We start from the raw sequence: 14,938 nt of genomic DNA, 5'->3' as shown, positions 1-14,938 counted from the left end.
ATGGATCCCTAATGCAACGACGAAAAAAAAACACGAACGGTTGTTTGAAAGCATTAAAATCGTGTTTCGCTTTTAGCGAATAAAAAAAACACTGATAATTTTGAAAATATTCAAAAAGGTTATGTACTGAATATGTTCTGGCCCACCAGCAAGTGTGAATTCTAAAAATTGGCCCGTGGCTTGAAAAGGTTGGGCAGGCCTGAAATAAACTTTCCCTTCACCTACTTTGAAACCTTTTGCGTATCGCACATCAATTAGATTCAACTTTGATCAAGTCGTACGGAGTTGATAGTTATATTCAAAAGCTTTCGCCCAGGTACTAACCTGTATGATAAAAGCTCATTTTTATTGATAAATTCCAATTTATCTTGTCAATACTTTTTCGGGTAATATAAACTAAACAGACAGACAACGGGTCAACGACAACACGCCTCACAACAGCCCGAAACACAGCGAGCCGCATCTACATAGAGAAAATATGACTGCTTTATCAATTAAAACTCAAATACAGCACGATGATACCGACCCTCGCTCAATATAATTGGTGTTAATGAATGAGTCAGTGAGGAATGTGACCGTCTCACATACTGAGAGATGCGACACAGACACAGCACGTGATTTCCGTATATCGGTTTCACTGGCCTCTGATTCTATTTGAATACAGTGCTGATCCATCTTGATTTGCCGCAGATACTTGAAGATGAAAGTTCTGAGGAAATTGTAGAAATTTAAAGGTCTACATGTGATGTTCGAAAAGTTAAAGTTAGATCAAATAATAATGCTTTTCAATAAAATAATGTATCCACTTCAAGTAACCAGAATTTAGTAGCCAGATGATGTAAATATTTTTCAAACATTTTGATGATAACACGCATACACTGGGGTTGGTCATCACGCGATTGGAACTTATCAATTGTTCTACGACTTTTTGAATGCCCCCAGATTTTTTGGGGATTTTTTCATTGGATTCCTTCAATGTTCTCATTCATTAATTCATTAATTTCAGGCTACATCCGGAGTGGCCTGTGCAGTGCTTAGAAGTCTTCTCCATTCAGCTCGGTCCAAGGCAGCACGTCGCCAATCACGCAGTTTGCGGATGGTCCGCAAATCGCCTTCCACATGATCGATCCACCTGTCCGACATTCTGACATTCTGGCTACGTACCCGTCCCACCGCAGTCTTCCGATTTTCGCGATGTGAACAATGCAACTTGTGGTTCTTTCGCCTCCTCCACGTACGGTACGCAGATATTATATTTTTATATTTTTATAGTTTTATATTTTTATATTTTTATATTTTTATATTTTTATATTTTTATATTTTCATAGTTTTTTATTTATTATTTTTATATTTTTATATCTTTATTTTTTTTCTATTTTTATATTTTTATTTTTTTATTTTTTTTTCTATATATATTTTTGCAAAACGGTGTAACATCATTGTTGAAAATATTGCACATACACCGCTTAGCAGAAAATGTACTTTAAAAAGTTTTTTCGAACAACTAAATAGTTTAAAACGTGCGTCTGCTTGTACTTTTTCATCACTGATTTCAAAATTAAGCATGTTGCTTAAATATTCTGATTTTCGTTAAGAAAAACATTTTACGTTGTTTTTCTGCAGCAAATGTTGTTACGTCGTGTTGTAAGTTTGCAATTTTTTTGTCGCATGTGCGTGAAACGTTTCAACTTGACGCAGCATTTCGACGTATCAACAATGCAGCGTACGGAGCAGCGTAACATTTGGACGAAAGTAGCATGACCTCGTTCATGCTGACGTATCAAAACGACGTACAGTAGCCGTTCGATAACTGCAAAATGTTTACTTTTCAGTTAACGAATGCCGTTCGATAACTGCAACGCATTCTAGACGTCAAACGGTTGTCAATCGACGGCAGATGCAATTAAAGTGCATCTAAATGTGCAGTGCAATGCAGCTGTCATTGAGTTTGACATCAGTTTGAAGTTTAGCGGTCCGATAACTGCAAAACTGTTGCAACTGTCGAATTGCAGTTAAAAAGCATTGCATCACGCAGCAAAATTTCATACGATTAATCCAAAAAAATATATTGTTGATTTCAATAATTAACCAATTATTGAATCAAAAAGTTTTTATTGTTGGTTTAACAATATTTTCTGGTTGAAAAAACAATAATTATTTTATTTCAACAATATTTCTTTTTAACCGTATTCGCTTAAAAGAGAATCAACGTGTAGTTTTCTATATTAACTCTTTAAAAATATTTGTCTGAAGATTTGAGCTTCCTTTCCGTGCGGAGGAATTATTGTTTTTTAAATGCAAACTGAATATGGAGTAAACGCATTCCTCGAATTGCCAGTAAGTTCTTCTGATTAGAATAATCGACATCGTGTACGATAAATGTACAATTTCTACATTTCCAGGATAAATGGCTACCAAAACATTAAGTCATGACCCTTCAAGTTGGAAGAGCTGATTCCGACTATGTAGCCCGAAAGATTATACATAGCCGGTTGAGTATAGATGACAAATTTATCAGGTAAATTAAATATTTAATTAAATTTAAAACAATTAAAAAAAGTTTGAAATAAAACCTTATTTTAGCATGTTCTCCAGTGAGCCACAACTTTCGATTCCAAACAGCATTCACATCAGTAACCAGCAGATTTGATATCAGATAAAATGTACCATAATATTTCTCGTTACCTAAATAAAGAAGTTGAAAACCTAAACTTCAATCCTTCCTGTTTATTATTAAGTTTTGAAAATAAGAAAAAAACAATATTTAAGTGCGGAGCATTATTGATTCAACAATATTATATTGTTGAATCAATCGTATTTTTATATTGAATCAACAACACAATCATAATCATTTCAACAATATTATTGTTGTTCCAACAATAACACGACGCAAACCATAAAACAATTTGATTGTAGAAACAACAATATTATAGATTGATTCAAACAGTAAATATTATTAGCCCTGAGTTAACAATATTTATTGTTGAATTTGACCCAGAATATTGTTGTTTCTACAATACATTTCTGTGCGTGCAGTTAAATGACTTGCAACTGCAAGTCGAACGTCTACTGTATTTTAATATTTTAATATTTTAATATTTTAATATTTTAATATTTTAATATTTTAATATTTTAATATTTTAATATTTTAATATTTTAATATTTTAATATTTTAATATTTTAATATTTTAATATTTTAATATTTTAATATTTTAATATTTTAATATTTTAATATTTTAATATTTTAATATTTTAATATTTTAATATTTTAATATTTTAATATTTTATTATTTTAATATTTTAATATTTTAATATTTTAATATTTTAATATTTTAATATTTTAATATTTTAATATTTTAATATTTTAATATTTTAATATTTTAATATTTTAATATTTTAATATTTTAATATTTTAATATTTTAATATTTTAATATTTTAATATTTTAATATTATAATATTTTAATATTAAAATATTTTAATATTTTAATATTTTAATATTTTAATATTTTAATATTTTAATATTTTAATATTTTAATATTGTAATATTTTAATATTTTAATATTTTAATATTTTAATATTTTAATATTTTAATATTTTAATATCTTAATATTTTAATATTTTTATATTTTAATATTTTAGTATTTTGATATTTTTATATTTTAATATTTTAATACAGTAGCCGTTCGATAACTGCAAAATGTTTACTTTTCAGTTTCAGTTTCGTAGGACAATAAGTCTTATTATTCACATTAATTTATGCAGATCTACAACTGCGAGATCGCATAAAATAATTCGTAATTTTAACTTAAAATGGCTACGCAGTCTTTAAGGATTAAAACAAGATTTATATTTGTCCAACGTTTCGACACGGGGTTGGTGTCTTCATAAGAGGAAAAATACTGTGTTTGTTTCTTGTCTAATGTTTAGTCTTACAATAACTGTCAGGTTTGGAAATTTGTGGTACATTATTTCTCGGGTACTTTTTCAAAACGGCGTATGTCGCAAATTGTGAACAAGCCCGTTTTCAACAGCATATGGCATCAAATTCATCTAAAAATGTGTATACCTTCAAAGCTACATGAAAATGTGTTTTAAAAAATGTAAATCAATTTTTGCAAAACGGTGTAACATCATTGTTGAAAATATTGCACATACACCGCTTAGCAGAAAATGTACTTTAAAAAGTTTTTTCGAACAACTAAATAGTTTAAAACGTGCGCCTGCTTGTACTTTTTCATCACTGATTTCAAAATTAAGCATGTTGCTTAAATATTCTGATTTTCGTTAAAAAAAAACATTTTACGTTGTTTTCTGCAGCAAATGTTGATACGTCGTGTTGCATTTTTTTTTGTAGCATGTGCGTGAAACGTTTCAACTTGACGCAGCATTTCGACGTATCAACAATGCAGCGTACGGAGCAGCGTAACATTTGGACGAAAGTAGCATGACCTCGTTCATGCTGACGTATCAAAACGACGTACAGTAGCCGTTCGATAACTGCAAAATGTTTACTTTTCAGTTAACGAATGCCGTTCGCTAACTGCAACGCATTCTAGAAGTCAAACGGTTGTCAATCGACGGCAGATGCAATTAAAGTGCATCTAAATGTGCAGTGCAATGCAGCTGTCATTGAGTTTGACATCAGTTTGAAGCGGTCCGATAACTGCAAAACTGTTGCAACTATCGAATTGCAGTTAAAAAGCATTGCAGTTAAATGACTTGCAGTTATCGAACGTCTACTGTATGTGATTTATCTGTTGCAGAACGTTGTAACATATATTTTTATCAAAATAACTGAAATGTTCACACGCAGTGCAGATTTCAGGGTCAGTGACGAAGAACCTTTTCAAAATGTATCTTTGAGGTGTATTCAATTGCAATAAAATGATTAGTTTCTAAATAGGAATAAAATAAAATCTGAAAACTTCCAAGCAAATTTTCTCAGCTTGATCAAAATGTTACATACGCCGATTTGAAAAAGTTCCCGAGATTTTGGAAACACTTATTTTTAACACTGGCAAATAACACAGATTTTCTTTATCAAATAATTCGTAATTTTTTAGTCCGTTTACTTGTAACAGGAATAGACTAGTGTGTTACAATGCAACGATTTGCATTCGTTATGTAGAAATTAATAGTATTCAGGCAGTTGACGGTAGGGATGTGGTGAGGTCTATAAAAAACTCTATCAGAATCCAGAGTTCCTACTATATAAAATATTAAAATATTTTAATATTTTAATATTTTAATATTTTAATATTTTAATATTTTAATATTTTAATATTTTAATATTTTAATATTTTAATATTTTAATATTTTAATATTTTAATATTTTAATATTTTAATATTTTAATATTTTAATATTTTAATATTTTAATATTTTAATATTTTAATATTTTAATATTTTAATATTTTAATATTTTAATATTTTAATATTTTAATATTTTAATATTTTAATATTTTAATATCTTAATATTTTAATATTTTTATATTTTTAATTTTTTTAGTATTTTTATATTTTTATATTTTAATATTTTAATACATATTTTGATATTTTAATATTTTCATTTTTTAATATTTTAATATTTTAATATTTTGTTATTTTAATATTTTAATATTTAAATATTTAAATATTTTAATATTTTAATATTTTAATATTTTAATATTTTAATATTTTAATATTTTAATATTTTAATATTTTAATATTTTTATATTTTAATATTTTAATATTTTAATATTTTAATATTTTAATATTTTAATATTTTAATATTTTAATATTTTAATATTTTAATATTTTAATATTTTAATATTTTAATATTTTAATATTTTAATATTTTAATATTTTAATATTTTAATATTTTAATATTTTAATATTTTAATATTTTAATATTTTAATATTTTAATATTTTAATATTTAAATATTTTAATATTTTAATATTTTAATATTTTAATATTTTAATATTTTAATATTTTAATATTTTAATATTTTAATATTTTAATATTTTAATATTTTAATATTTTAATATTTTTATTTTCTTCTTCTTCTTCTTATTGGCATTACATCCCCACACTGGGACAGAGCCGCCTCACAGCTTAGTGTTCATTAAGCACCACAGTTATTAACTGCGAGGTTTGTAAGCCTGGTTACCATTTTTGCATTCGTATATCATGAGGCTAACACGATGGTACTTTTATGCCCAGGGAAGTCGAGACAATTTCATTGCTTTGTAGCAGCGCGTCTTACCGCACGGCTAAGGAGGGCCCCTTTTATATTTTTATATTTTTATATTTTTATATATTTATATTTTTATATTTTTATATTTTTATATTTTTATATTTTTATATTTTTACATTTTTATATTTTTATATTTTTATATTTTTATATATTTTTTTCAACTTTTATATTTTTATATTTTTATACTTTTATGTTTTTTATTTTTATATTTTATATTTTTATCCAATACCAACGGCGACAGAATCGCAGTCGCCACGCGATAGAATCGCGTCTAGTTTGGGTGAACCTTCAAGCTTTATAAACAATTTCAGAAATGTGAACAGAACAGACATGCTACAGTAAAGGCCCCCACGCAATACAACTGGAACGGCGACGGAAACTGGAATTTAGATCGTTTGATCTCCTAGATAAACTACAGCTGATATGGAATCGAAGTTAATGCTACGTTTTGACAGGGCAAGTGAATTGAACAACTCAGTTGAATTCAATTGACTTGCCAAAAGTTGAACATGTTCAACTTTCTTTTCGTTCAAATGAATTGAATTAAGGTGTTTACACGTTCAGTTCGCGTTCAATTCAAGCGACTTGCTCAATTCACTTGCCTTGTCTAAACGTAGCATAACTGTTTATGGCTTGGTTTATGTCCATACAGGCCAACCAGACTCGTTTTGCTCTGCGCAACTGTTCCAGAGGCACTTTAAATTGATCTATGGAGCCCATGCCGTCATCTACATCTGGTGAAACCTGAGATTAAACTCCCATTCACATATCAGTGATATTTTAAAATTTTCTCATATGCTTTTTAACCTTAATGCTGCGTTTTGACAGGGCAAGTGAGTTGAACAACTCAGTTGAATTCAATTGACTTGCCAATTTTCATTCAAGTGAGTTGAATTTGCTTACAAAATTCAAGCGACTTTACTCAATTCACTTGAACTGTCAAAACGCAGCATAAAGCACGATTAATTCAAGCATAATTTTTCATAACGACGTATGTAACAATTATGAGGATTCGAGAAATCCTTTGCAGAAAGTTGGTAAAACTTTTTCTAAAACTGTTTAAAAACTAAATCTTTTTTCAATATTTTTTTCCACTGGCATGCATCAATACATGGCACTTGGAAAGCGTGCTTCACGTCATAGCTCAGTTAATTCAAATTCCCTGTGAAAAACGATAAATTTATACATACACCGGTATGCTGTACATACGTCGCTGTACATTGGTCGGTTTTCCATAGTGCACGATTGACGCAACTGCAGTTTTGTTTTGTTTTGCTTTTTTGGTACATAGGTCGCTCTTAGTTCCCATTAGAGTCCTACAAGAAGAGTAACGTCATGTGCCACGTTTAACAGGTCTCCTGCTCGTTTGGAACGCGCATTTGTATGGAACTGACAGACGATTCTGTTCCAATTCTGACACTTGACGACACCGTTATTATAGCCACTGTAGTTCCCATATGTTAAAGCGACGTAAGTAACAGTGAGACTTCAAAAATAGAAAATTCTACATACGTCGATTTGTAAAAAGATTAAATTAAAGAATTTTAAGATCTAAAATCAGTAAAGTCGATGCGTATTATATAAAGTCGCGTGTGATTGTCGTATTAAAAATCTTTTTGTTACATACGTCCTTCTGAAAAATTATGCTTGAATTAGGTTTTCTCATCATGCTCAGGCCTGCTTTGCCCTCAATGGTTTCAACCCTGATCTCCCTTCAGAAACTTATTTCTAACTTTGCGCAACGTTTTTTCGAACAAGCACATTTTTTCTGCTTTTCGAACTGTCAGGTTGATAAGCTTCGCGGAGTGTCAGACGTGTTTTTTTTTCTTCAGTGACCGGAGGTTTCGAAGCGCTGGTGATTGGTTCAAGAGGTATCCCAGAGGAGCGACCATATTATCCTACGAATCATCAAAAAGTGATAACCTCCGGTAGCTCGTGTTCTGTCTTGATATAGAAAGCTGGAGCAAATTTCCATCCGCTCGTAGTGTTACATAATCCTTCAGCCTGGGGATCAATGTTTGTTTTGGTTATCTGCGCCACGGAATCCGAAAGATCTGAACCCAAGGCAATTCACGGATGAAAACTCCAATGATTGAAGCTCTGAGCAGGTAAGTTTGCATTTGGCCACCGATTCAATTCACTTTCGTATCATTGACAAATAGCTTGTTGTGATAGATGGAAAAATAATCAGAAAATCGATCGGCCTGGTCTAAGCAACACATGTTCGTGTTTCCCCTCGCTTTATCAGTCAAAGAAGGTACACAGAGTCAGATTTTGCTCCATTCAAAAGCCGTTTCGTAATCACTTCTCGTTTTGTTTTCTCACCCTTCTGTGACATTTTCGGTCTGATGTTAATTTTGCGCTTTTCAGATAAAAAATAGATAAGCAAGTGTGAAAGATAACAGCGGAGCATGGCTACTGGAAGCACGGGATCCACTTTTCCCAAGTGGCAATTGGCTGTTCTCATTGGCGCGCCGGTGGCGCTCGGCATTGGCTATTTGTGCTGGAAGAAATCGACCGAAGCGGAGGAAGGTTCAGGAGACAAACTGACGAAAAAGAAGTTGGGAGAGATTAAGGACAAAACTATTTCGCTGGACGGAGACGACCGGTCCCGATCCCAACAGGATGCTCCGAGTAAGAAAAAAGCACTCACACGCTTGGAGGAAGCACAAAAGCATAAAAATGAAGGAAATACATATTTCCGGTGAGTGCCATGCCAAGGGTTTCAGTCAAAATGAGTTGTATTACTGATTCTACTTTTGTTTTCAGAGATGGAAAGTACGATCAAGCTATCAAAGAATATGATTTGGCCATTGAGAAATGTCCAACAACTGAGATTAATGATTTATCTACATTCTATCAGAACAGAGCAGCTGCCTATGAGCATCTCCAAAAATGGTCCGCTGTAATTGAAGATTGTACCAAGGCCTTGCAATGCAATTCCAAATATCTGAAAGCTTTAAAACGAAGGGCAAAGGCGTACGAACAACAGAAGGAGCTGGCAGCCTCTCTAGAAGACACTACCGCTGCCTGTATTTTGGAAGGTTTCCAGAACAAGCATACGCTAGTTATAGCCGATCGTGTCCTAAAAGAACTAGGTCAACAGCATGCCAAGGAAACTCTTAAAGATAAACATAATATTGAACCATCAAAATTCTTTATTAAAAATTATTTCGCCTCATTTTCGGATGACCCCATCAAGAAGTTGGTCATTGCTAGTACCGAACCAAAAGGTTTCGTAAAAGCAAAGCTCCTGTTAGATCAAGGACAATACGACGAAATTGTAGCTGCATGCACGGAAGAAATCGAATCCAGTGAAGCCGAATCAGAATATAAAATTGAAGCCTTGCTTCTTAGAGCGACGTTCTATCTGCTTACGGCAAACTACCTTGAAGCTACTGCTGACCTTGATGCGGTCATTGCATCAGAATTGGCAGACAAAAAGATCCGCGCCAATGCCCTAATAAAGCGTGCGTCACTTGCCATGCAAACTCAGCCCAATATACCGGAGGAATGCTTCAAATACTTCAGTATGGCCGAAGAGTTAGACTCGAAGAACAGTGACATCTACCATCATCGTGGCCAGGTCTACATTTTGATCGAACGTCTAGCGGAAGCAATCGAGGATTTCGAAAAAGCAAGCGCATTGTGTCCAGCTTCAGGCATTATCGAAATCCATCGTTGCTATGCCACGTATCGGTTAGCACTCGCCAACAAAGACGAATTCGCGCTACGTAAAGTGATGGACGGTTTCCGGAATGCCATCGAACGGTTTCCAAATTGTGTCGAGTGCTACAGTTTGATGGCACAGGTTCTCTGTGATCAGCAAGAATTCGAGGAAGCCGACAACTTCTACAACAAAGCCATCAAAATCGAGCCGCAAAATGCTCAGATTTTAGTGCACAAAGCCCTATTATTACTACAATGGAAGGCCGAAATAACGAGTGCTGTGGAACTGATTGAAAAAGCAATTGAAGTGGATGACAAGTGCGAGTTTGCCTACGAAACGCTCGGGGCCATACAAGTACAGAGGGGTCACCTCCAGGAGGCAATAAAACTGTTCGACAGTGCGATAAAGCTAGCAAAAACCGAAATGGAGCTTGTGCATCTATATTCCCTGAAAGATGCGGCTTTGGCACAAGTCAACGTTACGAAACATATGGGATTGGACATCAGGACCATCGTCGAAATGACGCAGGCTCAGTTCTAAGTAGGTTCAAAGACAATGCGAACGTTTCAATGGATTACTAAATAATTGTGATGTAATTTTCCAGAACTTCACCGCTACTACGCAATGCTTTTATCTAGCTTTCCACGCGAGTTGATTCAGCAGCTTAATTCCATACGCCAAAATTGTAAGTTTTAGTTTGTCACCTCGACGGCAGAGTTTCAACCCTACCGTTAAACAGAATAAATTGGTTTGCCCTGAGTATAACTGGTTACTGAGAATTATGCCAGTTTTCTTATATTTTGTAGAAAAATCGGACTAAAATCTAACATTAGAAGGTACAGAAAATATTGATTATCAATAATTGTGGTTATTTTAAAACTTAAATGGTAATTATTACACATACAAATTACTAATGTTTGTATGGTATAGTTAAATATAAATAAGAAATTATGTTGAAAACAAATGTTGATTTTAACTAAAAAATTGATGACACTAAAAGGCCCGAGTATTTCCGACTGTTTTTGTAAGTTAACATTTGAAGAAACGGAATTTCATAAGCGCAAAATTTATAAAATCGCTGGTAAAATCTTGCAATCAAAGATCAAATTCATTGCATGCATTTTCTTTCTAAGGATTGCGTTTATTTTACAAGGTCAGGCGGTTATAACACTTTACGTAGGCGCCAATCTTTGTTTTATTTATTATCAGACTAAGGCCGGAGTGGCCTGTGCTGCACATAAAAGTCTTCTCCATTCAGCTCGGTCCATGGCTGCACTTCGCCAACCACGCAGTCTGCGGAGGGTCCGTAAGTCGTCCTCCACCTGATCGATCCACCTTGCCCGCTGTGCACCTCGCCTTCTTGTTCCCGTCGGATCGTTGTCGAGAACCATTTTCACCGGATTACTGTCCGACATTCTGGCTACGTGCCCGGCCCACCGCAGTCTTCCGATTTTCGCGGTGTGAACGATGGATGGTTCTCCCAACAGCTGATGCAATTCGTGGTTCATTCGCCTCCTACACGTACCGTCCGCCATCTGCACCCCACCATAGATGGTACGCAACACTTTCCTTTCAAAAACTCCCAGTGCGCGTTGGTCCTCCACGAGCATCGTCCAGGTCTCGTGTCCGTAGAGAACTACCGGTCTTATAAGCGTTTTGTAGATAGTCAGTTTGGTATGGCGGCGAACTCTATTCGATCGGAGCGTCTTACGGAGTCCAAAGTACGTACGATTTCCAGCCACTATGCGCCTCCGAATTTCTCTGCTGGTATCGTTATCGGCGGTCACCAGTGAGCCCAAGTACACGAATTCTTCAACCACCTCGATTTCGTCACCACCGATAGAAACTCGTGGTGGGTGGCTTACATTGACCTCTCTTGAGCCTCTTCCTATCATGTACTTCGTCTTCGACGTGTTGATGACTAGTCCTATCCGTTTAGCTTCGCTTTTCAGTCTGATGTAGGCTTCCTCCATCCTCTCAAAGTTACGTGCCATGATATCAATGTCGTCGGCGAAACCAAATAACCGGACGGACTTCGTGAAAATCGTACCACTCGTGTCAATCCTTGCCCTTCGTATTACTCCCTCCAAAGCGATATTGAATAACAGACACGAAAGACCATCACCTTGTTGTAACCCTCTACGCGTTTCGAAGGGACTCGAGAATGCCCCTGAAACTCGAACTACGCACATCACCCGATCCATCGTCGCCTTGATCAACCGTATCAGTTTATCCCGAAATCCGTTTTCGTGCATTAGCTGCCATAGCTGGTCCCGATCGATTGTATCATATGCGGCTTTGAAGTCGATAAATAGATGATGTGTGGGCACGTTGTATTCGCGGCATTTCTGCAATACCTGACGTATGGCGAACACCTGGTCAGTGGAAGAGCGTTCGCCCATAAATCCCGCCGGTACTGCCCCACGAACTTTCTTGCAATTGGTGTTAGTCGGCGGCATAAAATTTGGGAGAGTACCTTGTAGGCTTGTTCAGCAATGTGATTGCGCGGTAGTTGCTACAATCCAGCTTATCGCCCTTTTGTAGATGGGACACACGACACCTTCCATCCACTCCTGCGGCAGAACCTCATCCTCCCAAACCTTGGTAATCACCCAATGCAGCGCTCTAGCCATTGCCTCACCACCGTGTTTAAACAGCTCTCCTGGTAGTTGGTCAACTCCAGGGGCTTTGTTGTTTTTCAGCCGGCCGAACTCCTCCTGGATTTCCTGGAGATTCGGAGCCGGAAGTCGCATGTCCTGCGCGCGTGCTCCTTGGTTCATTACCATACCGCCACCGTTGTCTGCCATATCGCCATTCAGGTGCTCTTCGTAGTGCTGCCGCCACCTTTGGATCACCTCACGCTCGTTCGTAAGAAGGTTCCCGTTTATGTCCTTACACATATCGGGCTGTGGCACGTGGCCCTTACGTGAACGGTTCAACTTCTCATAGAACTTTCGTGCGTTATTAGCGCGGTACAGTTCCTCCGTCTCTTCACGGTCTCGATCTTCCTGCTGGCGCTTTTCCTCCGGAAAATCGAGTTTTGTCTGTTCCGCTCCCGTTTGTATCGTGCCTCGTTCGCCCTCATGCGGTGTTGCAGCAATCTCGCCCATGCTGCATTCTTCTCCTCAACTAACTGCTCACATTCGCCGTCATACCAGTCGTTTCTTCTTCTAGCGACTTCTCGCTCAGCAAGGTGGATCGCGCTCTTGTTGTCGCAAAAGATGGTGATCTTCTCGGCCACTCCAGATAACTCCTGTCGTAGTCCGCGCCACCAGATTGCTTCTTGTGCTGCTGCCGATATCGCCATGTATTCGGCTTCCGTCGTTGACAAGGCCACTGTAGACTGTCGTCGACAATTCCACGAAATCGGTCCGCCGGACTTCATGAAAACATATCCAGTGATAGACCGTCGCGTCTCGACGTCGTTACCCCAGTCCGCATCACTGAAGCCAGCAAAACGCTCATCTGCCTGCTTGCTATAGATAATCTTCATATCCTTCGTCCCTTTCAGATACCGCAAAATGCGCTTTGCAGCTGTCCAGTGGGGTTTGCCCGGATCGCTACAGAACTGGCTGACTGCATTCACGGCAAAGCTAATGTCCGGACGCGTGCCTTGCGCCAGGAACTGGAGACCTCCTACAAGCTCACGGAACGGAACATTCTGCATCTGCTTACGTTCTTCCTCGCTGCCAGGACTCATCTGCTTTGTCAGCTTTTGGTTGTGGTCCGCCGGGGTTGCTACTGGATCACAGCCGTCCATGCCGAACCTCTCTAGTAACTGCTGAATGTAATGCTCCTGATCCAAACAAACAGCAGTACCTGGATTCCAAGGACTTTGTTGGCCAATCCGAGATCCTTCATCAAAAACTTCACCGTAAGCTGCTTCTTGAGATCGTCCACCCAGCGCTGGTTGTTGGAAAATATCAGGAGGTCGTCAACATACACCGCCACAATCAGGATCTGTCCATTCTCAATACGGTAGTAGACGCACGTGTCGAATTTAGATCGTGCCAGTCCGAACCGCTTCAGTTCGCCATCCAGTTTCTGGTTCCAAACCCTGCTGGCTTGCTTCAGTCCGTACAGCGCTTTCTTCAACTTACAGACACTTCTCGGACTAGCGGGGTTGACAAAACCTTCTGGCTGCTCCATATAAATATCCTCCTCTCCCAGCTCACCTTGCAGAAACGCGGTCACTGCGTCCATCTGGTGAATCCTCAGGTTCAAACCGGCGGCTAACGACATCAAATAACGGATGGTAGCATACCGAACCACGGGCGAGTACGTCTCGTCATAGTCGACGCCCTTCACTTGGGAGTAGCCCTTGATCACCAGACGAGCCTTATACCTTTCAATGGATCCGTCGGGATTTGTCTTCACCTTATACACCCACTTGCAGCGGAGTGCTTTCCTTCCACCAGGCAGATCGGTGAGCTCCCATGTCTGATTCTTCAGCAACGCTCGGTACTCCTCCACCATTGCATCTTTCCAACGGCCGCTGTCCTCGCACGTAATCGCTTCCTGAAACGTCTCGGGCTCGACGCTCGCATCATCTGACGTACCGCAAAGCTGTGAAGTTTGGGAAGTACCGTGAGGAAGAATACTGAAGCCCAAATGGAAATCTCGATACTTGCCTGGGGTTACGCGCTCCCTCACACTGCGCCTTACCAACTGTCGTGGGTCCTCTGTTTGTGGAGGGAGCGCAGCAGGTTGTAGGTCGGCATCGACCAGCATATCGTCGGCGTCTCTGAAGTCCTCGGATTCGGATTCACTAAGTTCTTCATTTCGCGCCTGCCATTCGTCCTCTTCACCGTTTTCGACCTGTTCCTCTGCAACTTCCATTTCGTTCTGCACAACCATTTCGAAAGGTACTTCTTCCGTCGAGGGGCTCGCCTCGTTTCGAATAATCTGTTCTTCATCCAGAAATATTACGTCACGACTAACTGCTACATCTTGAGTCTTGAAATTGTACACCCTGTACGCTTTCGAATTTTCACTGTAGCCCATGAAGATGCCCCGCTCTGACTTGGCGTCC

General features: G+C 37.2%; 2 protein-coding genes and 1 long non-coding RNA gene across 6 annotated transcripts; 2 read left to right on the top strand and 1 right to left on the bottom strand.

Annotated features, from left to right (window-relative positions):
• Window positions 1-2,253: 2,253 nt before the first annotated feature.
• Window positions 2,254-2,703, top strand: LOC134218300 (uncharacterized). Its single transcript, XR_009981302.1, has 3 exons — window positions 2,254-2,337; window positions 2,403-2,518; window positions 2,584-2,703. It is a non-coding gene; the product is annotated as an uncharacterized LOC134218300 (long non-coding RNA).
• A 5,325-nt stretch (window positions 2,704-8,028) lies between these two features.
• On the top strand, window positions 8,029-10,870 carry LOC134213846 (mitochondrial import receptor subunit TOM70). 4 transcript variants are annotated; one of them, XM_062693258.1, is made up of 5 exons: window positions 8,030-8,344; window positions 8,412-8,493; window positions 8,607-8,940; window positions 9,006-10,446; window positions 10,511-10,870. In XM_062693258.1, the coding sequence occupies exons 3-4, from the start codon at window positions 8,648-8,650 to the stop codon at window positions 10,444-10,446; spliced, it is 1,734 nt and encodes a 577-aa protein (XP_062549242.1). In that variant the 5' UTR covers window positions 8,030-8,344; window positions 8,412-8,493; window positions 8,607-8,647; the 3' UTR covers window positions 10,511-10,870. The 4 variants fall into 4 exon arrangements, with proteins under 4 accessions (XP_062549243.1, XP_062549242.1, XP_062549241.1 ...); XM_062693257.1 differs by lacking the exon at window positions 8,412-8,493; XM_062693256.1 differs by lacking the exon at window positions 8,412-8,493 and having other exon boundaries at window positions 8,030-8,348.
• LOC134210512 (uncharacterized) lies at window positions 10,607-13,666 on the bottom strand. The gene is made up of 2 exons (XM_062686552.1): window positions 13,062-13,666; window positions 10,607-10,631 (listed from the first exon to the last, which is right to left on the bottom strand). The coding sequence occupies exons 1-2, from the start codon at window positions 13,664-13,666 to the stop codon at window positions 10,607-10,609; spliced, it is 630 nt and encodes a 209-aa protein (XP_062542536.1).
• Between the last annotated feature and the right edge of the window lie 1,272 nt (window positions 13,667-14,938).

This window comes from Armigeres subalbatus, chromosome 2, assembly GCF_024139115.2.
Source record: "Armigeres subalbatus isolate Guangzhou_Male chromosome 2, GZ_Asu_2, whole genome shotgun sequence".
Lineage (NCBI taxonomy): Eukaryota > Metazoa > Arthropoda > Insecta > Diptera > Culicidae > Armigeres > Armigeres subalbatus.
Note: the sequence above shows the minus strand (reverse complement) of the source record. Positions and strands in the feature narration are given on the sequence as shown.